Genomic DNA, 24621 nt, shown 5'->3' with positions numbered 1-24621 from the left:
GCGCCCACCCACATCACCAAACTAAAGTAAAATGATCACTCACCACAAAGTTACCATCACCATCACACTCACACCCACATGCTGTACTTGCGTAACATCAATAAATTACAAGAACCCATTTAAGCAAAAACAAAGATTGAGGCATTCAAGATAGTGTTGGCAGATAAGGTGGCATAAGAAGCAATAATCAAAGAAATGCCAAATCAAGAGTTACAGTTTCGATTTTTATTCATCTTCCATGTACAAAAAGGCCATTAAGTGTTAAAAACATGCAATTTATTTTTTATCAAAACACCAGTTTATTAAAAACAGCCTCTGGCAGTAAAGAGACTTATTTAGGGGGTAACAAGCCCTTTTCTCCATTTACTGAACTTATCAGCAGACAATGAGAAATCCTCAGTCTTGTAGCAGTGATTGCAGCACCACTGGGAACACTGGTCATAAAATAGTCTATCAACACACTTGCCAATGCAACTGAGATGGTAGAGTTTTGTGGTACGTAACGGTTGCATTCTATTTAGCAAAATCAAAATACAGCACCTGAATTCCCACACATCCTCTGAGAAAAGCCAGCACCGCCTTGATCTCAGGCCTATTTTCAGTTGGGGCTGAAGGTCGAGCCGGGCAGGGTTCCTCCCCTCTGCCTCAGTCCTGTGTCTCAGGTAGCTCAAGTGGAGCCTTGCGATACTTGCACTGGATCCACACCCTGTACATGGTGAGCTGTTTGCCCCTGTTCACCTGCAGCCTTCTGTCTACGAGGTTCTGCACTTTCTCAAGCCCTGCCTCTGTGAACAGCTCATGAAGTTCATCTGAAATACAAAGAGCAAAGAAATATTTTCATATGCATTATTCTGTAAATCAAAGCATAAAATCTGCAAAATGATAATAATACATTGTCCCCCATTACCTTGTGTAAAAAAATACACCCTTGTTCCATCACCTCGAACGTAGAAGTTTTCAGACAAGCACCTTCCTAAAAGAAGTAAGGACATGATGTGTCTGTGGATTCTACATTAAACTGGAAGCTTTGAATGCACTTACACAATATACTGCTACATTATTTTCAAGAGTGCCATTAGAAACACTGAGAATACGTCCAAAGACTAATTGTTGCAAATGTGGTTTTCAATATTCCTTTACAAATTTATGAGCACAAATACAATAAAAATGCAAAAAGTTGCTGGAGTGTGGCCTAATGCAGAAATCAGTTCTGAAACCAAAAAAGCAACCTTTCTTAAAGCGAAGCTGCGCCATATCGTAGCGCCCATAGTCCCTGAGCAGCATCACTCCCCCGGGTTTAAGGAGTCGAGCTAATCTACTGATGGACGACTGCATTCTAGGAGAGGGATGAGATGTTCACAGCAATATTTAATTATCACACTGTGTGAGAACAAGAAAAGAAGTGAAGAAGGAAACTTGGAGGGAAAGAAGTTTGTACTTGTTAGGATGCAGTGCTGATAGCACAAAGATTAGCACTATAACATCAAGAGTTCCTTCAGGGACGGGGTAATTGGCTTCCACATCACTCAAGTCGTGAACAAAGGCGAAGCAGCGCTCAGGGTCAAACTCAGGATTAGTCTGGTAACAAGGAGGTAATTTTCATTCATTAGTTAGCCCACAACCTGAGGTAAGTGCTACATTATCATTAAATGAGCCCAATCATCTCACCTTGACCAGTTCCACAGCAGTGCTGGAGAAATCGCAGCAGTAAACAAAAAGTCCATGGTCACTATGAAAAGCAGAGCTGCAGTTTAGTGGATCTTCCAGTGACTCTTAAATGTTAAAATATGGCCCATAACCTTAAAACGTCTGGGGCTCATCTGTACTTACTTGTTGGTCTTCAGAATTGGAAAAACTGTGTTCCCCACACCGCAGCCAACCTGTACATCAATTCATAAGTGATTTTGACTCCACTTAAGTTTGCACTCACTGACAAATAGTTACATATAAAGCACCCCCTCACGAAATACAGATTGCTGCAGTTAATAGAAAACCTATACATCCTTAAAATTCAATGCAACCTGTTTATTTTCCAGCATCTGATCTAAAAGACACAATTCACAAAAATGTTAATTTTTACAGAGTTACCAAGTTACCAATCCTCCTCCAATTGCAGTGCAGTAAGCTCTTCTTTGTCATTAAATGTGTTTGGGGCAAGATTAAGTACCCTTTTGCAAATGAACCTCTCACCTCCAGAATGCGATAAGTGGCAGAGGAGCCAGGAAAGTCCCCATCTGCAACTTCTCTGCTTTGTTCTCGATTAAGGTTGTCTTGCTGACCATCACCGGTGTCTGCAGGGTGGGATTCATGATTCTGGCTGCACTGAGGGGCCAACTCTGGGAACTCTGTGAAGAGCCAGTGACGGTCTTTGAAGAAACGGTTCTCATGGATTGTGTAAAAATCATTCCAGTACTCGTTGGCGCGGCTGTCATATTCATCTGCAAGATAAAGTAAAGCATCAAAAGCCAATGTTAAAATCATAATCTAGTGCATTTTACCAGGTTTACAAATCATCACAAAGAAGATCAAAATGGCCTGGTAGGACAAATACACTGCATAAGCAAAGGTGAGCATTAATTGTTGTTAATTAAAGGCAGCGGATCTAGTTTTGTTTTTTCAATGATCAATAAGTATTTAATATAACATGTGTTATATAATACAAATAAAAAGATTAAGTTATAAAGTGAAGGTCAATATCTGTATCGGTTAGCACACAGAAAATTAATGTGTATATCACATTGGGGGACACTGTCCTCTTTTAGAGTCATGACTCTTGACAAAAACATCCCAACCTTGTTTTTCTGGAGGTAGAGGCTGACTGTTTTCCTGGACTTTCTTTTTAGCAGCTGCTTCTTGGTCCTCAGTCCACTCCACATTGTCCCTGTTGACAATAGAAAACTATTATCCAGTGTGGGTGAAGCGACGTTTGCAATCTCAGTCTTATTATATTTAAAAAGTATTTTAATTTCCATTCAGATGTTGGAGGATAGATCTTATTCAGATCACTTCATACAGTTATGTTTGACAGGAACACTTTTAGATAACACTTGGAGATGGAAAGCAGTGAATGAATTCATCTATTAATGAAACATACCTAACAAGATATTTCAGGAATTCACTTCAAGTTCAGACAGATAATGGTTCTCACTTTTCTTTTCATTTCATTTTATCAAGCCAAATCATTTTGAAATAAACGATCCGCTGATTAATTTACTTTTATTATTTTAGCATTTTACGTCTTTAGCCTTTTGTACGTCCAAATGTCACAACATAATATAAATTCATCTAGTCAAAACAATAAACAGAAATAACAATCACTGATCGCTCCCAAATGACAGCTTTTCTATGTGAGACTCCTCGGAAAAGTCACTGACCACGCGTTGTGCTGAAACACCTGCCGCGGGTCTGTAAGGAACCGGGTCCCGAACTGAGGTCTCTTCGGGTCTCCGGTGGAGGGATCCGGCAGGATCAGCCCGGTCTCACCGCTGCCGGGCTCCACTGCGGCCGCGGCGTGGGGCGCCGCCATGTTGGAACTGACGCACAGGAAGGAAGAACGGCGTACGTTGAACTGTGCTGCGTTCACTAACCCTGGGAAATATTAACTTTCGCCAGAGGTTAAACTGAAATACGTTTAATTGGGTGTAAATATGGACAGGCACATCGGAAGGTTTCCCCCACGTATCTTTTCATGCGTCTATTCGCCCCAACACCGTGTCTACGCATTATTGTAGTCACGACAGATTGTTTGTCAAATGAACAAACTAATGTAACTTTTTTTCTTTGTTGTTTTTTTACTCAACCAAACGAACTTAAACGCTTCACATCTACAGGTGGGCTGTAGGTGAGCAGCTCAGTGTTCACACAGCAGAGGGAGACACACACCAGGATTACCTTCACTGGTGAGCCTGTTTGATTGAAAGACCTCATATAAAATAGGAAACAACTGTGCTTACTTGTTACTGGTATAGAAATTAAGAGCTTTCTCACACGTATTATTGAATTGCTTTCTGTAACCATATTTAGGTTTAACACCTGGATACAAACCATTCTCCTGCACTCTGGTCTTGCCACAGAAACCATCACATACACGTATATTTTGACCTCAATATAGTTATTTCCTGATAAATAATTTTTACAGAGAGCAGTCATGTGTCAAGTGTGGTTTTCAGAATGCGCGATGGCAAAGATTTTATATTTATCTTCGTAGAACATGTCATTGACTAGACCTGCAACAACCTTCACCTGTTTGTTGTACTGACTTTAAAGTCATCTGGACTGATCAACATTTACAAAGACCCCCAGTAGAACAGATAGAAATTTAACATTTAGAACAACAGTGAACTGTGATGTTCAGCAGAAGACAGGAGAGATGCAACAGTATACCACTGAGAAAATAGATTAGACTATGAAAGCTAAGTGGAGTTACTATTTCCCCACATTCTGATTTCTAAGTGTCACTAGCAAGTAATTCATTTAGAAAATACAAAGCCATAACATATTTAAGGTGTCAGTAAAATTTTAACAGACTACATATTTGTTGTAGCTGTATTTTAACCTCAAGTTGATTAATATGGAAATACATGGTGTACTGATACAGCACTACTTCATCAAGCTGCTATGAACAAGGTGTGGTGACACAAATCCTGACCTGCTGATCTTTTTTTTTTTTTGCGTATAAAGCATCAGCTTGAAGACAAGAGAGAGAGAGAGTGTGTGTGTGGGGAGGGATCTACTGACAGCATCAGGAAGGAAGGACATGTTGTCTCTCCTTAACTAACCACAGGCGTGCCAGTCTGTTGCTGATGAGACTGCACAGATCTGCTAGCTAGTACTGCCTGGTGTGGGAGATGTTCTCCCACAGGGAAGATAGTTTTGCCATCATTCTCCTGTTTCCCCCTCCCTCCACTGGGTCAAGGCGACATCCAAGAGCAAAGCCAGCCTTGATCCTATGAAGCTGGTACGCCGGTCTAATGATCTAGCTGCTGTTTAGAATGAAACAGGATGCAGATAAAATAGCAACTCTACTCACAGCACCAATTAGATATGAAGAATGTGAAAATGCTGTCACGTTAGGAGAAGTACATGTGTGGGTGCTTTTCGTCCGTAAAAGGCCGTTTACTGGTTTGGCCTCCTTAAGCTCCTTTTCCCTCTCGCTCTCTGCAGCTTTGTGTGGTCTTGTGGTTTTGTCATCTCAGCTTCCATTTCCTTTTCCTGTTGTTTGTGGATTCTTTCCAACATTATAAGTTCTACCTTTGTGCTCTAACAAGCAGACTGGGTCTGGGCTTTTTGAATGGCTTTTGAGGAAGGCCTGCTTCTATGAGCAAGTAGAAAGAGAGAGGTTGCACCTAACCCCCCCCAACAAAAAAAAAAGAAAAAAGCTTTTTTTTTTACACAGCCCTACAGGTTGATATTGTAGCTTAGTAGCTGTAATTATGATGGGAGTTATTAGCAGAGAGATATTTCAATCTACAGTTTTGAAGAGCTTAAGTGTTAATTATTGTGTTCATCTCTGACATATGTGGATTTGCAGTTGATAACTAAAATTGAATGTGCACATAACCATAGAGGTGTCTTATTGAGGTGCAAGTTAACCACCATTTTTGAGCTGGCTATAAAGAGACTTATAAAACAAATTGCTGGGCATCTTTGTATTTGTGTCACCACATACTCTTTAGCACCTCTAGACAGCACAGAGTTATTATATTACCCAAAAGGCACACTCAAGGACAGGAACATCTCCCAGAGTAAGTACAGAAGGATGGCATTTCTCTATTTATTTTTAGCACTTATTGTCTTGATGTCAAGAATGACTCTCAAATAACTTCTCTTTTACGCTTTTGTAAATCAGCTGAGAGGAACTCAAATGGCAAGAATCACATGAAAAAAATGGTAAAGTCAGATACACTCAAGAGTCTTTATGCATCCCCTCTGTATAGAGAATAAGAGCCAAACTACAATAAAAAAAATGTGCAAAAGGTAAACAAGCAAACAAGGATGCAATGAGCTCTCAGGCTGTCCTGAGAGAGGGCCAGAGCTGTCCAGCAAAAATACCCCTCACAATGAACTTGCAAAGGAACAAGTTCAAAACATGGCATTATGTTGTTGTTCATATAATCTACCCATTTACACAAATAAACACAATGGTATTTTTGTATAACTGTGTTGGTCGGTAGAAAAATCAACCAAAATAAAAAAAATATATAGCTCCAATTTCCCTAAGCAGATTTACAAATAAAATGAGCAGTAAAACTTTTCCAACAAACACAAAAAACTGGTGATGATGCAACAATTAAAAAAACAAAAACAAACATCTAACAGCATTTATACAGTTGATATTTGATCAATTTTAAAAACAATATGGACCACAGTAATGTAAACCAGGTCAGCGTAAAGGCTGCAGTCAAAGGATAATGGCGGGATTTTAAAGGCATTATAATTAATCTGGACAAAAACCTTTATAATCAGTCCAATGTTAACCAAGAATGTTATACAATTGTTGCAATGTAAACAGATCAAGGAAGACCAGCAAACAGTAAAATGATAGTTTTTGTTGATGGAGTCTGTTGGCATTAAATAGAGAGAAAAAGTTAAACACAATCTTATTATTTACTTTAATAAGAAAGTCCATGTCACTGGGAATCCTATCTATAACATATTCAGATACTTATAATAGCAATCTGATCCTGTTGGTGACAAAACCAGGAATTTAAAATGGACACTTTGTTGCATCAGATGCCCCGTTCATTACACTGGAGCAGCTGGTTAGCAGTTGTGTGTATAATTCTTGCTCAACGGTTGACAGACTGCAAAGCTTTCTGTCGTCAGTAATTTACCCTCAGAGACATGAGAAAATAAACCTTACGTTAAGAATCCCAGATTTATCATTTAACTACTCCACACAGTGCTACAGTCATATAAAAGCCATGAGGATAAACAATTCTGTATTAGGAAAAAAGGAAAACTGAATGTACACGAGAGCCCTTTGATCATGTTTAAATAATGCAGTCTACATCGACAGTGCCAATTTAGCATAACAGTCAATGTAAGAATCCTATCCATCTGGAAAAGGAATTAGAAATATGAACAATTTCAAAAATGAAAAAAAAAAATTAATACCCGAAAATCCCAAACAACAAATATTGCAGTCATGTAACCTGACAGTGGAATTGTTTGAACTTCAATCTGATTGAGCCATAACAGGAAACCAAAGGTCATTCAACCACCTGTGACTTATATTAACATTTCTATTTATTTTTGTTTTACAATATGTACAATCATTACATCACATTGTTGACAGTGATAACTACTCTTCAGCTACAGTAGTTTGTCACATGAAAATGTGAGCTTCTTCCCGCATCAGTGCTTCTACATTCCATCTTTGTCGTTGAACCCTGAGTTTGTCTGATCCCATTTAGCAGTTAATTGCCTCGGTATGCTATGTTGGTGAAGGTGGAAGTGGCTCCTTTATACAAGGGATTGTTGGCCTTTAGGAAAAAAAGACAGGTCAGTTAGTCGCTGTCCTAGAGATGGTACTTCATTCCTGCTCCTTTGTTTGTGTCTGATGGATTTGTTAAATCCTTTTGCAGGATTTTTTTTATGTAAATTATATACACTCACTGTATCCCATTTGGCTTTGGCTCTCTCCTCCTCAAATTTGGCAAACTCTCTGCGATCGTGGATGGTGACTAGCAGCTTCCAGATGAGCAAGCCAACAAGGCCTAGAAGCAGAATGGCCCCAGCCACCGCCAGGAGCACAACCAAAATGTCTGGACCCTCAGGGCACTCTGGTAGATGGGAGACAGAGAGGGTTAATTCAAAAAGTTAATTAATTCCCAATCATAGTTTCACTTTGATGGTTGTTGAGCAGTGGAGCACACTCGCTTCAGAGTCAGACACTCCACTGCACAACATTTTAGGACACTAATGTATTTTGGTTTCTGTGGTATGTGTTTTTTTTTTTTTTTTGAGACTGCATTCTCTTGAAAAACAGTCTTCATGTAATGATTAAATGAGTTCCGTAAATTTAAAGACACAACTTACCTTTTACCAGAGTCCAACTTAAAAATGCTGAGATGCGGCATAGATAACAAATTTTTCTGCCCTAATAGTGCACCAAAAACATGATGATGCAGAAACGTTTACAGTACCTGGCTCTTTCAACACAAACAGAATGGATTTGCCACTTTCATCCTCGTAGTACTGGAAGTGCACCACGCAGTCGTTTTCATCTTTGTATGAGCAATTCACTGCATTTCGGTCATGAAAAACTGGGATAAAGATGAAATAAGAATATGGGATGAGACATAGTTATTGAAATTATTAAAGGTAATGTAAAACAACATATATATATCAACACATAAAAAATGGTACAGCTGCACAGCAGCTCGGGATTAGTAAAGGAATAAAAGATGGAAGATTTCTCACCAATTTCATCCACAACTACGATTTCATTTTTGCAGATTCGGCTGCAGCTGTTGTCTTCGATGTACTGCCCTCTCTTGAAGTGCTGACACTCAACACATTTCCTGCAAACAGAGTCCAAATCTGCAACCTTTATACAATTTCAAGTTTACTCTCAGTAGCAACGTGTGTCTTGTCTCCCGGTGGATGACAGATTAGAAACACAAAGAGTATAGATATGTCAAGATGAACCTGTGTTAGTATCTGCTGGCTGTCAAGGCCATGGGAGAAGGCTGACCTTTTTGCTGCTGTAAATGGAACTGCATTTGAATTTGTTTAATGTGTGGGAGTAGTTGCTTCATCCTGAAATGTTAAAACATCACAATCTTTCCATTTCTCTGCTCTAATGCCTGTTTCCAGTGAATTGCAGGGCCTGAAAACAGCTAATAACATGGGATCTTTAATGGATATTCATATTTTCATTTAATTTTCTAGGATCATGTGTGAGCTCCCAGCTAACATTTGAAGAGAGCAGGTACACCCTGGACAGTCTACCACATGGCTGACATGGAGAGGCATCCTTTTGACTGTGGGAGGAAGCTAAAATGCAAACTTCTCACAGAAAGTCTCACATTTTCAAATTTTCATTCATTCATCTTCCACCACTTATCCGTTTCTGGGTAACGGGGAATGCTGGAGCCAATCCCAGCTCACATTAGGTGAGGGTGGGGTACACCCTGGACAGGTCCTCAGTCTGTCGCAGGGCCATTTTCAAATTTTACAGTTTGTAAAACACAAAAACACTATTGAAGGGAGGTTTACTGTCCATAATTATGTTCCCATTTTGAACTACTCTGAGGTCAAAATGTCATAATTTGGTCTCATAAGCTAATGTCACGGTACATTGCATGGAATTTGTTAAGTACACCCTGGGAAACAAGCTCTGAGGCATTTCCTCTACTGCCAACCTCAAGAAAAAACTTTTATGATTGCTTAGGCATTAAAATGCTTTAGATGTTCTGCCTAAAACATCACAATATTTTGAGGTTGGACTCTGTTAGATATAAAGCGACAGTGTACCATCAACCAAACTCACTTTTTAATGGTGCAGGAATCAGGGCAGGTGGGGCATTTCTCACAGGTAGATCCATAAGCACCGGGCTGAGTACACTGACAGACCCCACACTCGCAAGTACCGCGGCCGTTGCACAGCAGGCCAACGCTGGACATGCAGGTATCTGTGCGCGTTGTGCAGTTACAGTTTTCTCCTTTCCAGCCGGCATCACACTGGCAGAAGCCACAGCTACACTTCCCATGATCTACAGAAAAACAAAAATGGGTCTTTTAAAATATATATCCTTTCACCTCAAATTCAAACTGTACAGTCCAGGTCCGAACACATGTTTTCTTTAAACATGTATCTCAATGTCTGTAATCACATGGGCAGGGCTGTGCAAACAGAACTATGAAATAAAAATTATGCAATTAGATAATGAATCACAGACTGTGTGTTGTATTTTTTCAGGTCCATAGTTTGTTGTTGCCATGAACATATTGTATGATTAGGAAAGCAAACCTGTGGATTGGGATTCTGCAACCATATAATTACAAGTTCAGTACAAAGTGTGACTAAAGTGTTGCTTATGTACTTATCTGCACTTAATTTTTTACAAAAGCCAGCTCATTGTAGGAGCGATGAAACAGCCAGTCTGGAGGTGAGCTGTTCTCCCCACATTACTGAGAGCCACCTCACATCAGCACATTAAGCTACCACAGAAACAAGGACAGATCCCCAAGACTGCATCACTGTTCACAAAAAACCAAACAGGATTTCTAAGGATGACTAAGAGCAAAGAGGGGTGAGTCAAAGCCCAGCTGGATTAGACTGGGGGGAGTGACTGGTCATGAAATATCACTGAAGGTTCAAGGCTCCCTGATTCCAAGGCTCAAAACAAACCATCCAGTGCCTTAAAATGGAGCAAACAATACCCCAGGTAGTCGGTACATTTATAGCAGTGACAGGATCAGACGTGGTTACTGGTGGTGGAGTCACCGGTTAATGGTTAACACTCTCAGGTACAAGGATTTGCAAAGAGTAACCCTGCTCACTGTTAACAAAACAGCAGCTAAGACATTTGGAAACATGAAAATTGCATTGATGTGTTTGGTTAAAAATCTGAATCAAGAAAGATTCATTGAGCACTTTATCTTCACAAGAGTGATAAAAGAGTGAATTAGCAGTAATGTTGTTCCTCTCATTTTGAATTCACTAAACTGATTCACACACACAAAATTTAGTGTTTTTACCTGACATCAGCCTATTCTTGGTACGACACAGTACAGTAATCCTTCCCATTAATCACATGCTTGGGCTTCAGAGGGGGCCAACGTGGGTCCATGATTAAAGCATAAAAACTGGGATGAAGACAGCGCAGTAAAACTTAACAGGACACAGCTGGATGAAGATAGCAAACAGCGGAGGTAATGACATATTGGAGAGAGAAGAGGTTGGGCAAATTGCCAGAAGAGGAATGTAAACTTTCCTGTCCTCTCTGTTCTTTATATTTATGGACCCTGGGGCTATGCTGGCTGACTGCGGCTCCCTGGCCCTGCCCCAGTCCCATAGCCCCTCAGCAGAAGCAGAAATACACAACCACAGGGAATATCGCAGAGAAGAAGCTTCCCATAGCTCAAATTGAGCTGGGACTGGGGGACGCTTGTTCCTTAAAGACAAAACCGTCATGGCTGCATTGAAATGCAGCAACTTAGAGGTCCCAAATTTCAGCTATTACAGTAGATATGACTTTGTCTGTTTTAGTGTGTGTGTAAGTGTTTCCACCGAGTCCTTGGTGTCATCACTGACTGTCTCCGTACCGGTCTCTTAGAAGAACAACCTCCCCTTAGGAAGACTCCCAACCCTTCCTCACTGATACAAGCCAGCAACATTTCAGCTTTCCAGCATAAACATTACGGCTCCATGCTCTCCCTAAATCATGGTACACCCACAGGGGGCTTTCAAATAGGCTTTAATGAGAATAAACAGTTTATAGTCTTTCATGTCAAATTACAACCATAAACTAAATGTTGTTCTTTGATATGGGTAATTGGAAATATTTGCATTGTATTGTACTTTTACTAAATATTGTGTATTATTCAGTATCATTCTTTGCATGTTGGCAGACACAAAGGCGTTTATGTGAGTGTGAGTGGCTGTTTGTCCTTGCATGTGAATTCAATGCACTGGAGATTTGGATGTGGAGATATGCTCATGATTATGTCTCAGACAAAGCAAGTCACATTAGCTTAAAATGAGAATCATTACTGCATTTAAATGAAAATTAATGTCCACAGCTGGAGTTGGCTAAGTCCGCTTAACGTAAAGATAAAACTACCATTTTCCTATTCTGTTAACCCCCCCTTATAACAACAGACCCAAACTGCTTTTACATTAAATTACCCGGTGACAGAGCTTATTAAAGTTTCATCACTGTGATTGAGTAACTGCACAGAGCTGTGCAGACTTGTAATGGGGAGTGACAGAGCATCGTGCCCCACTGCTGTGAGTGATAAGGACACTCAGACAGCACTAATTGGGTGTGTTCTCCCACTGAGATCTGGTCACATGTAAGCTTTACTGTTGATGCTCAGCAGTTTAAGTGTGCCGTTATTTACATGACTTTTACAAACAAGCAAAGACAACTCATAATAGTTGAGCATTATGAAAGCTTTATGAAAGCATTATGAAAAAGCTATTGGTTCCTGTCAAGTTAAGTAACAGGAAACTCTGTAAACTAATTAAGGTGTGTTTAGAGACTGAGAGTGAGTGATAACGAAGAGAATCTTTTCCATTTAGAAAAAGGAAAAAGGAGGGGACGGGTGACTTAAACTTCCCTGCCAACATAGGACTAAAATAAAGGAAATGCTATGACCCAAAGGAAGACTAAACTATCCTTTTACAGAAAAGGCACTTAACAATACCAACCTCGCACACCATTGAATGTTACACCTACACACTGACGTAGCAGCGATCAGAGGTGGTTCAGCATTTTGCTAAAGAACACTTCAAAACTAAAACTGGAGCAGTCATGGATGGAAACACTGACCTCCTGATTAGTGCATGCCCTGCTTTTTTTTTTTTTTACAATGATGAGGGAGTGTGCTTTAAATTTTTTGAGTAGACACAATTGCCTACCAGTGGATTAAAATGACCTGTCTTATGCCACGCCTTCAGTCTTGAAAACTGAAAATCTTTACCGCATAAGCCTCTTCAATGAGCTGAATGACATTCCCAGAGTCGGAATGATGGAAAAAAAACAAACAAACAAACAAAAATTATAACAAAAAGAAAGGCATCTACTTACCGGAGCACAGTGCCCCTCTGAAGCGCAGGCAGTTAAAGTCATCACACTCACAGTACTTTCCCCACACCTGACCAAACTCGTTTGCATGACAGGAGCACTGTCCACACAAACAGTCGCCTCTCCCATTGCAGATCAGGCCATCTGACTTTGGGATGCAGTTTGCGTCATCAGATGGGCTGTAGTCCTCCACTGAGCACTCACATCGAGGACCTAGACGACCCTGGTGACACTGGCACACGCCACACTCATAGGTCCCGTTGCCGTTGCTACAAAGGGGGCTGTTGGGTTCTGCCATTGTCTCACAGTTGCAACTGCAGGCAAAGTCCACTGTAACCTTCAGGGAATCCTTGAAGCCAAGAGGTTTGATGGTGAAAGTACGGTTCTTCTCTTTAGGGCAGCCACGTAACTGAGCCTCCACGCTGAATGACACCTGAAGCGGAGGGCATGTCTCAGTGATAATCTGTGTATGTGGTGTAGATGTGGGAAATCATCGGCATCACATACCGTATCTCCGATCTTGAGGCCAGAACAGGACTTGAGTCCCTGGATGACTTCTCCTTTCAGGCAAGTTGCATTAAAGGATAGATTAAGCTCCTCCGGGACTCCCAGCAACTCCAGCTCTACTTTTGAACGAATTTTCTGCTCAACATAAAGTTATCAATCAAACTTACAGTTAGCTGTATTACACAGACGGAATGAATAACTTAAATTTGTATGTTTTCCTGTTTTGTCTTGAAAACTGAAAATCTTTACCGCATAAGCCTCTTCAATGAGCTGAATGACATTCCCAGAGTCGGAAGACAGTGTGCCCACTGTTGTTCCTGGGATGAGTTTACTGTACTCCTGAGAAGATGCAGACAAGCAGGATGAGTTTTTGAAATTTTGCACATTGATATCTAAAATGAACGAGCAACACAGCTTATTCACCTTGTAAAGTGGCACCACGTAATTCGTCACAGCAAAAATTAAGTTGATGTTGTTTTCAGACATTTTCTCAGTGATGAGTGCCAAGGAGGGATAGTCCTGAAAGAAACAGCAAGTGGAGTTGGACCCGCAGTTTGAATATCTATTGAAAACCACAGCTAAATTGCATACATTTCTGCCTTTACCAGCACAGTGGATTGGTTGTAAATGTTGTCGTCATCAAGGTGACACTTTCCATCATTGGGCTGCACAATGCCTGCTATACGTCCATCCAGCGCAATGTGAGTTTTGGCATCAGTGGTGAACACCAGTAGGTGGGAAGCATCTGGACGCCAGCCAATTTTATCCTAATGATGATAGATGAGGACAAAAAGTTCAAGTAAATGAAGGAGAGAACAGCCTGGATGTTCAGACACATGTATCTCAATGTAAATGCAATTTCTACCTGGCACACCACAGCTTGCATGATAGCATCAAATCCACCCTCTGGAGCATCTCTATTTCTAGACACCTGCTGCTTCCCCACCTCCTCAGTGAAGCGTGCTACCTTGTCTGTCAGGGCTAGCACGTGTTTGAACCCAAACTGAGCCAGGCATTGTTGATCTATTCTGCAAAGGTGGATGAAACGTCAAGGAGTTAATGGCAGGACAGATTAGAAAACCTCCATCTCAGCTCCTTTTCCTCCTCAGGCATATCATCAAGCAAAACGTCCACGCTTACCCATAGCAAGGGTTCTTGACTGCCTCTGGAGGATAGGTGTACTTGTAAGGGGATGTGGTCTTGTCCACAAAAGCTCCGAAGCCCATGCGGAGCTTGCTTGTGGCGCGGCCCATGGTCGTGGCGAGTTCGTGGCCAAGAGTGCGAAGTTGAGCCAAGTCATCCTTCATTGAAAAGGACAGATCCATCAGATAGTAGAGGTCCACTGGGTAATCTTCCACCTGTTTCACTGACACGGTGAAACGTTTGGAATCACCTGAGTGGGAGGCATTGCAGAGGAATAAGTGCTCCATGACCTTTTCGTAGAAAAAATAAAATGCTGATTATTAATACACTGTAAACATTTGTTTTAAACCACCTCATCTAGCCATTAGTTCAACAACGTCTGATAGTCCAACAGTACCTGGTCGTAGTACCATGTGAAGTTTCTGAGGCTTTATCTGGGTGACATCAGCTGTGCCCGAGGCCTTGTCGCTAAGTGGGGCATCCTCCTGAATAGTCAACATGCTGGAGGGAAACTCCAAAGATGTCGTGCTACAACCGCCATCCAGCAGGTTCTGCTTCAGGTCGCAGCGGGACACACTGGATCCCCCCTTCCCCAACTCCTTTTAACAACCACATCCAATCTATTAATCATTTAAGATACTTAAGCACCATTACATTACAGAAAATAAATGGCAAGAGCTTTTCCTGTTTCTTCACTTGGGTATCACTTCGATGTGCAAGAGGTCTGCTCAGAACATGAACAAGCAGCAACAAGAAAATGTGGTTGCGAAAATTTGGTTTGTGTTACAACTTGCTGTGCAGAGCGATAAATGGTTAGAAGGGTCTAGAAAGACATTTTGTATATGTGTGTTGTATTTTTACCTCCTGAGAGCACCAGGCACAGCTGGGGTGAACAGCCAAGCACTGCTGACAAGTGGTAACTCCTCGCGATGTGCAGATGTTTGAACCTGTCAACACGTGCATTTCCTTTTTTTTTTTTTTGGTTCCTCTGAAGTGTTACACACAAAACTGCTGACTGCATTTATTAAGAAATTGATCAACACAACACAATCATCATGAACCATGATGCCATTGCTGTCAGGTTCAATCTTTCAAAACATTGCTGTTCAAACAGTTTTAAAGTTGTAACCATTTGAAGAAGTCTCCATTACAAAGATATTGCTGGTCCTCATTATGCTTCCTTTTCATCATTATACAATGTTGGCAAACTGCACCAAACCTCTGGAAGTTGACATATCAATAAAAAAAAAAAAATCAAACTTCCTATATTATGTGATCAAATGTGGTCTATGGGTGTGGTTCACTTATGTTAAGCACAGGAGCTCTAAGCAAACTGCTGTTCCTCAGTTAATTTGAGTAATATGAGCAATAATCAGCAATCTGTGTATAAGAATGGACATGAAAACAGGCTACAGACCACAGAAGCACTCAGATCAACTATCTTCAAATCCCCACTGAAAGTAAACACACAAACCTGATGGATTAGGATTTGGAAAGACTTGAAAACACCACACAATGACTCTTCACCTTCAGCAGCCCAATGGGAAGCTACAGGCATGAAGATAAGCTCTATTTCTTTTATTTATTTATATACAAATAAACGAAGTTGTTATTATAACTACGGAACCATAAAGTGATATGAATAAATGAAATTTGTTGTTGGTGATGTGCTGATAGTGATGGATGTGACTGTGAGGCTCCGGGGGCCCGCCGGGGGGGGGGGGCCCAGCCCGTGTCGGACTAAGAAACAGTCTCCACTCCCTTATAAGGAAAGGAGGCGAAAAGCTCCGGAGTTGCCTCAATTACGAGCAGCACAACGCCTCCGCATTCACGTCAACCAACGGCCAATTATTATTAATGGCGATTATTATATCTAAAAACTTCAGCTCATGTATCGAAAATAAAAATAGACTCCCGACAGCGATGCCTCACATGGAAACACCCTCCCACCACCTTCTCTCCTGCCTGAACAGGTGAAAGTTTTCAAAGCTGCCAAAGATGAAATAAATAAATAAATAAATAACAACAATTAGAACAAAAAGAAGAAAACACATCTTACCGAAGACCTCTGCTGTGGACAGGAGGAATGAAAACAGGATGATCAGACGGCTTGGAAACGGCCCCATGTCTGGTCCCAACCTGGTCCGGACTGCTTCAACACTTACCCGCTTTTCCTCATTCTTGACTTGACTGAGCGCCTGTTGGGTCACCCAGTGTGAGCCTCCCTCCTCTCAGCCTGCCGGGGTGTGGGGGGGGGGGGGGGGGGGGGGGGGGGGGGGGGCATGCTGGGACTCGTTTCTTAATGAGCTCATAACCCGTTATGAGAAACACAACTGGAAAAAAAAATGGAGCGGGAGAGCAAATAGACTTTAACCAGTGTGGTCCTGAGACTTCCGCTCCGGACACACCTTAGATATCTACAAATGACCGTCTGGTAGTTTTTGTTTGTCTTTGAAATAAAACTACACAATCAAACTGTTATTATAACTATACACTGCGTAGAGTGTGAATAATCCAGAGCAGTCCATATCGACTAAATTTTTTTTTGTTTCTTTTTCTGTTTCTCAAATTCAACACAACTCCTGTTTCACTTTACTTTTTCAACAGATTTAGCACATTTATTACATTCCTTTCTTTTGCACTGTCACCAGATGGGACAACTGTCTCTCAGCTGTGAGCCGACCATCAGCATTAATATTAACAGATCTATTCATCAGCATTCTTTTGTCATCTGTGAGTGTAAACCTACAGACCTGGTCAGGATTAGTGTGGAAATAGCTGTGGAAATAGTGGTGGGGTGAATATTCAACCTCATGTGGTATGAAATGCCTGCTGCTGTGTTGCTTCACATGTCATCCATTTTACAGATACAGTTCATGAAAACCAGAGTCTCCAAATGTCCCATTAAAAAAAAAATGACTTACACTCTATCAGACATGAAGTGTTTAGCATGTTGCCCTCTGCTGGACTGAAAGGAGAAAAACTTAACAGTTCATCAACTGCACAAGATGTTTCGAATGAGTTGTTACTTGAAAGCCTTCTTTACATGTCTGTGTTCGGATTGAGCAACTGCTTTGATTATGAAAGGCTGTGACAAAATGGTGGGGAAAGATGAATATATGAGGGGATATACTCAACAATGGGGCTCTTCCCATATATGTGAAACCACGAAGAAGTCAGTCAGTAACTATTCTGTCTGAAATGACCCACTTTGTCACTACATAATACGCCTTCCATAAAAACAGCTATCTGTGTGCCTCACCAAGTCTGTTTGTGTCTGCCCATGACAACTTCCCATTTCACTGAATAATGGAAACTTGCCAGCTTCTTAAGCGAGGAGGGGGGAAAACAAAAGGAATAAAAAATAAAAAGAGCCTGAAAATGGGATAAAATCACGTTTCTCCAACAGAAATTAACTTTTGGAAGTGCGTGGTGGTGGGGCTTGTAGAACAATACTTCTTATATCTGCATTTGCCCATTTATTGAATCTTTATCTCTTTACCCTGCTCTTATTCTGCGGTTGGTTGCTAAGTAACGGCCACCCAAGTCCAAGAAGCTGGATGAAATGACAGAAATAAAGAAATAAGTACAAACGCTATAATAATCAACTGTTCTGCTGGCCTTAGGCTCTCAGTGTGGGTGGACAGCGCAGGTAATACACAGCGGGCAATCAAACCGTCACCCCTGTATGGACTGATTTGGACCTATTGGTTCTGAAAGCCCTCTGTGACGACCACCCCCACAGATGAATAGCATTCTGGGTAAAGCATTGTTGCAAATGTCTTCTGTAAAAAGCCAGAGATTGGGTCAGATGGCAGCCAATTAGGGCTGAACAAGTAGCGGGAAGAAGGAGGGGGCTGGAGGGGGACAGAGGGGGAGGGAGAAGGGGGGATGGAGGGGTCCTGACCTGCCTTACAGGTCTAACCAGAGCCCTTTAAGCTTTTGTTGAGTCTGAGAACAGGTCTGCAAAGGAAGCCAATATCCAAACGTTATCGCTCTCAGACAAAAATCAGTGTTTGGTTAACGACGCCCAGCTTATTCTCTTCTGCTTTGCTGGGTTTAACAGGCAGGAGGGGCGGGACTGGGGTCAACTAGGGAGATGAGTATTACCACAGGTGAAAGGGGTTGGTCAGCTTATTAAATGGAGCCCAGAGTCACTGCTGTTGGACAATGTGTATTTGTGTTGTGATGCTTTGATAGCCTCCTAAAGCCCCTCTGGATCTACAGTTTAAACTCCCTTTGGGAGGGCGATATCTCATATGAGGAGAGAGCAAGAAAATAGACAAATAGACCCACACCTGAGAACACACTGGGGATGGATGGACAAATAGGAGTGCAAATGGAAGAAAATACAGACTTCAGCTCTGACGTCTGATGTAGCCCGCTGATCAGATGAGAAAAAGAAAGGTAGAAAGAAACTGAGGGAATAAAGACAACAACCTGGATGAATGCTACAAATAAAGGAACAACAAAGACGAGACAGATCCGGCAATGCCTGTGTTAGGGCACTGTGGAGATGTGTTTAAATGGAAACAAGGTTAATGGGCAGCAACTCAGTATGTGACATTTCCCCTCAGCAGAGACCAAGCAATGATTTTTTTTTTTTTTTTATCAATTAGATTCATGATATCTGTAATCTGTGCCTCGAACAAACAGGTTTTCACAAATCATTCAGACATCAGGCTACGGTAAGCACAGCGCACTGGGAGTCTAAAATCCTCCTGCAAAGAAAATAAGAAATAAATCCAATACTTCCTTAAAATACTGATGGTTTTGGCTGTGTGGGGTGATCACTCAACTATGTTATCACATTCCTGCAATCTGTATCTGTGTATAATTAACCACTGAATTTATATTAGTGCGGTGAGGCATTCCCAAAGGCGGCAAACCCCGAAAATCACAGCATGACTTCTATCACTTCAGCACACTTCAGTATTTGATTAGTTAGTTTCACACTTGTTTTCAAATACGCACACACACTGTGATGTTTCCTGACTTTCAGCCACACACAGAGACAGACAGACAGACACACTGACTTCCTCTCTGTCCCATGTCGCCTTTAATTAGTTAATGACAGAGCATTTTAGGGGGGAATCGGTTTAATTGGAAAGATGGGAGTTGTGAGGGACACATGTTCACTCTGGGGTAAAACGGTGTGTGAAAGGCACGCCAGGTCCACAAACAAGAAGCTGGTGTCGGGGTAAGGAGCCGAGGGGAGGTAAGAACAGGGTCAAACACCACCTCCTTGTTGCTAGGGATGTCTTCACTTAATTTGTGTTGCTAGGCTGCCAATTCCCTCATGTTAAGTGGAAACTTACCCCCCCGGTCCAGGCACCTCATCGCTCCCTCCCTCTCGTTCTCCTCCAAACCAAAATAACTTCACCAACCATCTGTCACTAGGCTCACAGGTCCACTGTTGCTTAGGAACAAGTCAGACACTCACGTTCAAGTCTATATGCATCCGCTTATGAATACTGTAAATCTTCATATACAATCATATCAACACGAACCACAAGTTTGAAATCGGCCTCTGCCAGTGAGCGCCACATCAATGAAACATGGAGCATTCACCACATTTCCCCAATGTGATGCTCAAAAGACTTCCGAGTTATAAATTAGCAACAGGTTTTCCTTTTTTTGGCCGCTTGTCAAAGGGCAAAAACTTCTTCGAAGATATTCAATGTCATTTCCATTATTAGTTCTAAAGAGGAACATGTAGGTGGAGGTGGCCTCCTCCTAGACTAAATTCATTGCAGATTTGGGGTCATTTTTAGGTTTTAACATTAGAAGATGATTTACGTATTGACACAAAAGATAAAGTGCAAGCACAAAATGTTTTCCATATTCACACTGCAATGAATAACGGAGCAAAATCAAATCACTGAGCATTGATTCACATGCTGACAATTAATTTGCAACAAACAAATCCAAAGGCTAATGAGATTATTTGATATTATGTACACACACCCACATAGACTCCTTTTTTCCTCTTAGCAGACGATTAATAAATTATCTTAAAGTAAAGTATACCTCCAGGCATATGAAAGCTGTTTAAGGAAGGAGCTAATCATTGTTTGCACATGCTTGTCAGTTGGAGGCTGAAAGCTGCTTACCCACTCACCAGCAGCATCCCAGATTGAATTCCACATCCTTTGTTTTTAGACAAACAGTAAATTACTCTGGCAGGCTCCACTGACAAATCATGGGGAATTGTTTCAAAAAGCTTTTTCATCATTATCTTGTCAAAGTTCATCACCTTCAATGTTAAATTTCATCTGTGGCAAGTGAGGTATAAGTATAAAGACGGAAGGGACATCCTGTGCGTTTCTATGTGATTAAAATCTAATTATATTTTACCAGATGAGATTATTTGATTAATTGATAAGATATTAAATAGCAAATTGCTGCCTTGTCTACCTCCATCAGACATTTTCGTTCGTTTTCCCTGCGCAGCATTCACAACCTTCACGGATTGTTTAATAAATCTGAAATGTTTGATATCTCAAATCACTAAAAATAACATCCGTTGTATCACTGTCATGCAAAAACAAAATGGTCTCTTTGGCAGCTTTCAAGCCCAGTGGGGCAATTTCTAACTGTCTCGTCATGTGAAACAGATAGAAGCACAAGTAAATGCGACAGCTTTTTAAATTGACTCAGGAAATAAACTTGACTATTTAGAAGTAAATTAATGAACTTATTTGTTTTCTTTTAAATTACAAGGATCGTTGGAAAACTCTAATAATCTCTATCTGGCTGCTTTTCCACTCAGCCTAAAACTTCTCTCTCTTATGGGGAATCATGAGGGGAGCAATTGCAGTGTCTTTTATACTGAAGATTATTACTAGATTTGAAACATGTACCGTAAATTCATTCATTAAAATGGTGTATTTGCAATGAATATTTTATTATTATTTCTTCATACATCAGGCAGCCAAGTAAAAATCTGGGGTTTTCTGAGTCATACATGTGGGACCGTAGAATAAATTCTTGGGTTGTGTCGAAGTAACTCTTCTCTGGGAGCTGATCTTTTAGTTCTTATCAGGAGTGATACTAACACATAGCACTCGAAAGACAAACAGATAAACTGATAGGGGGTTAATTTCACCTGCTGCACACAGGTCAGGGAAACAGCAGGAGCAGTCGAAGCAGCACAGCCAATATTTCCAATAAATATTTGCCATGGTTGAAAGATAGTTTATTAATTCATGTCTTCATTTCTAAGCTATCATGCTGTGCCTATATTGGCCCATCTCTCAAGGCTCCGAAGTCACAATGACAATCACAGTTTTCCCAGCAACCGCCACGTAGCTCTATAAATACCTCTCAAAATAAACGTTTTTCCTCCCATGCAATTAATGATGCGCTTATTATGTTGATTGTCACTGAACTGGATTATTTTGTTTTTTAAGTGATTTTCATAGACAGAAAAGCCTTGAAAAGTAAATTTTAATCAATTCTGTGAAGGCCCTCAGGAGCTATTGATGTGTGTAAAGTGGACTTAAGAACACACTTCTAAGTCACCTTTGTTTATGACTCACTCAGCCTCTCTCCTTCTTGTATGCTTGAATAAATTGACCGGCTTGAAAGTAGGACTTGTTGGAAATGCTTTAACTCATGGAAGGGTTTTTAGGAAATATTTAGTTTCCTAGGTGATAACACACGGACAGAACTGCTACACTATCCCAGACAAGTTAAATAAAAGAAAGGGAAGTAAAATGTGAATCTAATCCTAAACTCTTATTTTAGAAACAGATCTCATTAATCTCCAGTGGCCATTAATCACCAAACAGGAAAGAAAATAATATAATGACCAAATAGCACAGACTTCAGATTAAGATTTGGCCACCTGAGGAGCAGCAGAGTCTCTGTGGCCACATGACTTCCTCCCCTGGTGATGAGTGGTGGTGTCGTCCACGGGGAGCTCATCATCGCTTTAAAACGCACCACGGACTTGGCACAAAAGGAGCGCTCACAGGCGAAAACCGCGATTTTCTCTTGTTACACCAGGGGGAAACGCGTTTTTCGGATCGCTCAGCGTCTCATCGGACGAGCTGAAAGTCGGGAATTTTAGTAGTTAGTAGAAACTAACTTTTGGTTGCACCTGATGCGACCTTCTGTGATTGCAGGAGACAGCCCGGTGAGCTGGATGCGGTCATTACGCACAGCGGCCGTGTCTGTGGGACTTTAAGAACAGGCTGCTGTGCTTCATTTATCTTTTTCCTCTTATTTTTGCCTGAGCTGTCACATGACGCAAACTTTCGCTCGGAGTCTGGGCTTTGTGGTGAGATTGTGCGCCTGCCAAGTGGACTCTTGTGTCTTTCTGCAGAGAGTCCACCGGGAACCATGAACGTCTCCTTCTTTGATGTGACTCAGGGCGCTTTGTTTAACGGGAGCCAGACTCTCGCCGGGACTCTGGCAACGTACTTCGGCAATGCCACCGACAACGTGGTGACCGGCGACGGCGGAGGGTCTCTGGTGCTGCTGCAAGAAGAGCGCAAACTGTTTGTGATGCGTGTGGTGCAGATCGCTGTGCTGTGCGTGCTGTCGCTCACCGTCATGTTCGGCATATTCTTCCTCGGGTGCAACCTGATGATCAAATCGGAGAGCATGATTAACTTCCTGGTGAAGGACCGGAGACCCTCCAAAGACGTGGAGACGGTCATGATCGGGCTCAGTTAGAACTTGAGGCGCGGGTACAGCGGAGAATTGCAAGTGGAGCAGCGATCCGGAATGAAGATCTGGTGCGCATTTCCAAACCAATGTGAAGACCTTCGTCTGCATGTAGACTTCAAAAACACTCCGTCTGTGTCCAAGTGAGGAAAGATATGCAAGAACTTTCCATTTCCTTCCGAAGGTGACCACTGGAAACAAGTCCAGCGACCAACGTTTGTGCGTAAAGTTTGTGCGTAAGCGAGGAAATAGCTCACACGTGGGCCGAACCTTTGAGTCTTCTGAATGAATTCAATGTTGCCAACTTGAACCAAGTTAAAATGTTTACAAGCTGTTGCCTAATTTTTGTGTAGTTATTTTCCTTTTTTGTAATCTTGAAATAATGTTTATGAATGTTTTTAAAACCATCAAACGCATGATTTTGGGTGTGCCAGTGTACTCTGTGGACTTTATGGATATGTGGGTATTCTCTATTCTCTTTCCATAAAAAAAAATATATATATTTTTCTTGGTCTCGTTTGGTAAAAACAATCTTAAATATCCGTCCCGGCTTTATGGAGTAGTTCTGGTCCTGTTTGGCATGCTCGCTAACTGATCTGTAAAGTGATTTTTGAACCCGTTTTCCACTTTTTAAAGACACTGATGCTGCATGAAATATTTTGTACCAAGAAAATTTTGAACCTGAAAACTGCAGCATGTAATTAAAACCGTGAAACCATATTAGTCTTTCGTTCATTAACATTATAATTATAATTTCGACGTTGTATTTTAATCTTTTTTTTTTTTGGGATAAATTAAGTTTTAGATTTTCGTGACTAAAAAGATATCCTTCTTCCAACTTTGTGATTAAGATAATTAATAGTTATTTTGAAACACATATTTTTCCGTTTTTCTTTTTTGGAAATCAAATTACACACTATCTCTGAGCTTTCACTTCAGATCACCTCTGATGTGCTCAAGCACAAGATGAAAGCAACAGGCGAATCCCTGCACTTTTAGGAATGACTGGATCATTTTCAGACATTACACGGATACAGTGGGACACACAGGCACACGGAATAGATGAAGACTATGTGAGGGCAGCTTTGAGAGCAGATGAGGTTCCGGGCCTGGTTATCCGTATCAAGAACACCGGGTTGGGGTCGTTTTGGCCTCACAGCATTTGATCTGATCTCTCTGGGGAGCGGCTACTGCAATCAAGACACATTGAAGCACAGCCTGCCCCACTGTGCTTCCCAACAGCTCCGACTGCACCCAATGAGTTTACAGATGAGAATTCAGAAGTCCACATTCTTCTTTTTTTACCTCCATGAGAATGTGTGTCGGAAAGAGTGCAGACGTGAAGTGACAGAATCTTTAATACCTGACTACAGCTTCTGAGGGATTTCACACAAAGAGAACACATAGGGACATTCATAAACTGTCTTCACACTTTGTATCATCACTCTTCCAGCATGATCTAAATTGCAAACACATAATTCCCTTTCTCCAGAAAAGAAAACACCCCCTTATATTCAGAACAGACACAAATCCCACATAA

At 41.3% G+C, this 24621-nt stretch overlaps 3 protein-coding genes across 3 annotated transcripts; 1 reads left to right on the top strand and 2 right to left on the bottom strand.

Moving 5' to 3' along the window:
• Positions 1 to 216: 216 nt before the first annotated feature.
• mettl2a (methyltransferase 2A, methylcytidine) lies at positions 217 to 3526 on the bottom strand. The gene is made up of 9 exons (XM_029508520.1): positions 3375 to 3526; positions 2793 to 2881; positions 2191 to 2438; positions 1831 to 1880; positions 1669 to 1729; positions 1439 to 1578; positions 1230 to 1336; positions 908 to 973; positions 217 to 809 (listed from the first exon to the last, which is right to left on the bottom strand). Exons 1-9 carry the CDS (start codon positions 3524 to 3526, stop codon positions 646 to 648), a joined length of 1077 nt encoding a protein of 358 aa, XP_029364380.1. The 3' UTR covers positions 217 to 645.
• Positions 3527 to 5759: 2233 nt separating this feature from the next.
• On the bottom strand, positions 5760 to 16616 carry LOC115047140 (integrin beta-3-like). Its single transcript, XM_029507884.1, has 15 exons — positions 16468 to 16616; positions 15270 to 15355; positions 14806 to 15007; positions 14406 to 14658; positions 14131 to 14293; positions 13871 to 14032; positions 13689 to 13784; positions 13515 to 13604; positions 13266 to 13400; positions 12762 to 13191; positions 9497 to 9719; positions 8425 to 8525; positions 8148 to 8267; positions 7618 to 7784; positions 5760 to 7484 (listed from the first exon to the last, which is right to left on the bottom strand). Exons 1-15 carry the CDS (start codon positions 16532 to 16534, stop codon positions 7419 to 7421), a joined length of 2361 nt encoding a protein of 786 aa, XP_029363744.1. The 5' UTR covers positions 16535 to 16616; the 3' UTR covers positions 5760 to 7418.
• A 6138-nt stretch (positions 16617 to 22754) lies between these two features.
• rprml (reprimo-like) lies at positions 22755 to 23090 on the top strand. The gene has a single exon (XM_029509256.1). The coding sequence runs from the start codon at positions 22755 to 22757 to the stop codon at positions 23088 to 23090; it is 336 nt and encodes a 111-aa protein (XP_029365116.1).
• The last annotated feature ends 1531 nt before the right edge of the window (positions 23091 to 24621 follow it).

This window comes from Echeneis naucrates, chromosome 8 (genome assembly GCF_900963305.1).
Source record: "Echeneis naucrates chromosome 8, fEcheNa1.1, whole genome shotgun sequence".
NCBI lineage: Eukaryota > Metazoa > Chordata > Actinopteri > Carangiformes > Echeneidae > Echeneis > Echeneis naucrates.
This window is presented reverse-complemented; position numbering and strand designations above follow the sequence as displayed.

Bases quoted from the DNA above. Each gene is read 5' to 3' on its own strand.
- mettl2a (XM_029508520.1), bottom strand. From the start codon at position 3,526: ATGGCGGCGCCCCACGCCGCGGCCGCAGTGGAGCCCGGCAGCGGTGAG. The intron at 1,881-2,190 runs GTGAGAGGTTCA...ATTGATGTACAG, and splicing joins CCACTTATCGCATTCTGGAG to GTTGGCTGCGGTGTGGGGAA. The intron at 1,337-1,438 runs GTACAAACTTCT...TCCCTCTCCTAG, and splicing joins TCAGCACTGCATCCTAACAA to AATGCAGTCGTCCATCAGTA.
- LOC115047140 (XM_029507884.1), bottom strand. From the start codon at position 16,534: ATGGGGCCGTTTCCAAGCCGTCTGATCATCCTGTTTTCATTCCTCCTG. The intron at 15,008-15,269 runs GTAAAAATACAA...GGTTGTTAAAAG, and splicing joins GTGCCTGGTGCTCTCAGGAG to GAGTTGGGGAAGGGGGGATC. The intron at 13,401-13,514 runs GTAAAGATTTTC...TATGTTGAGCAG, and splicing joins TCATTGAAGAGGCTTATGCG to AAAATTCGTTCAAAAGTAGA.
- rprml (XM_029509256.1), top strand. From the start codon at position 22,755: ATGAACGTCTCCTTCTTTGATGTGACTCAGGGCGCTTTGTTTAACGGG.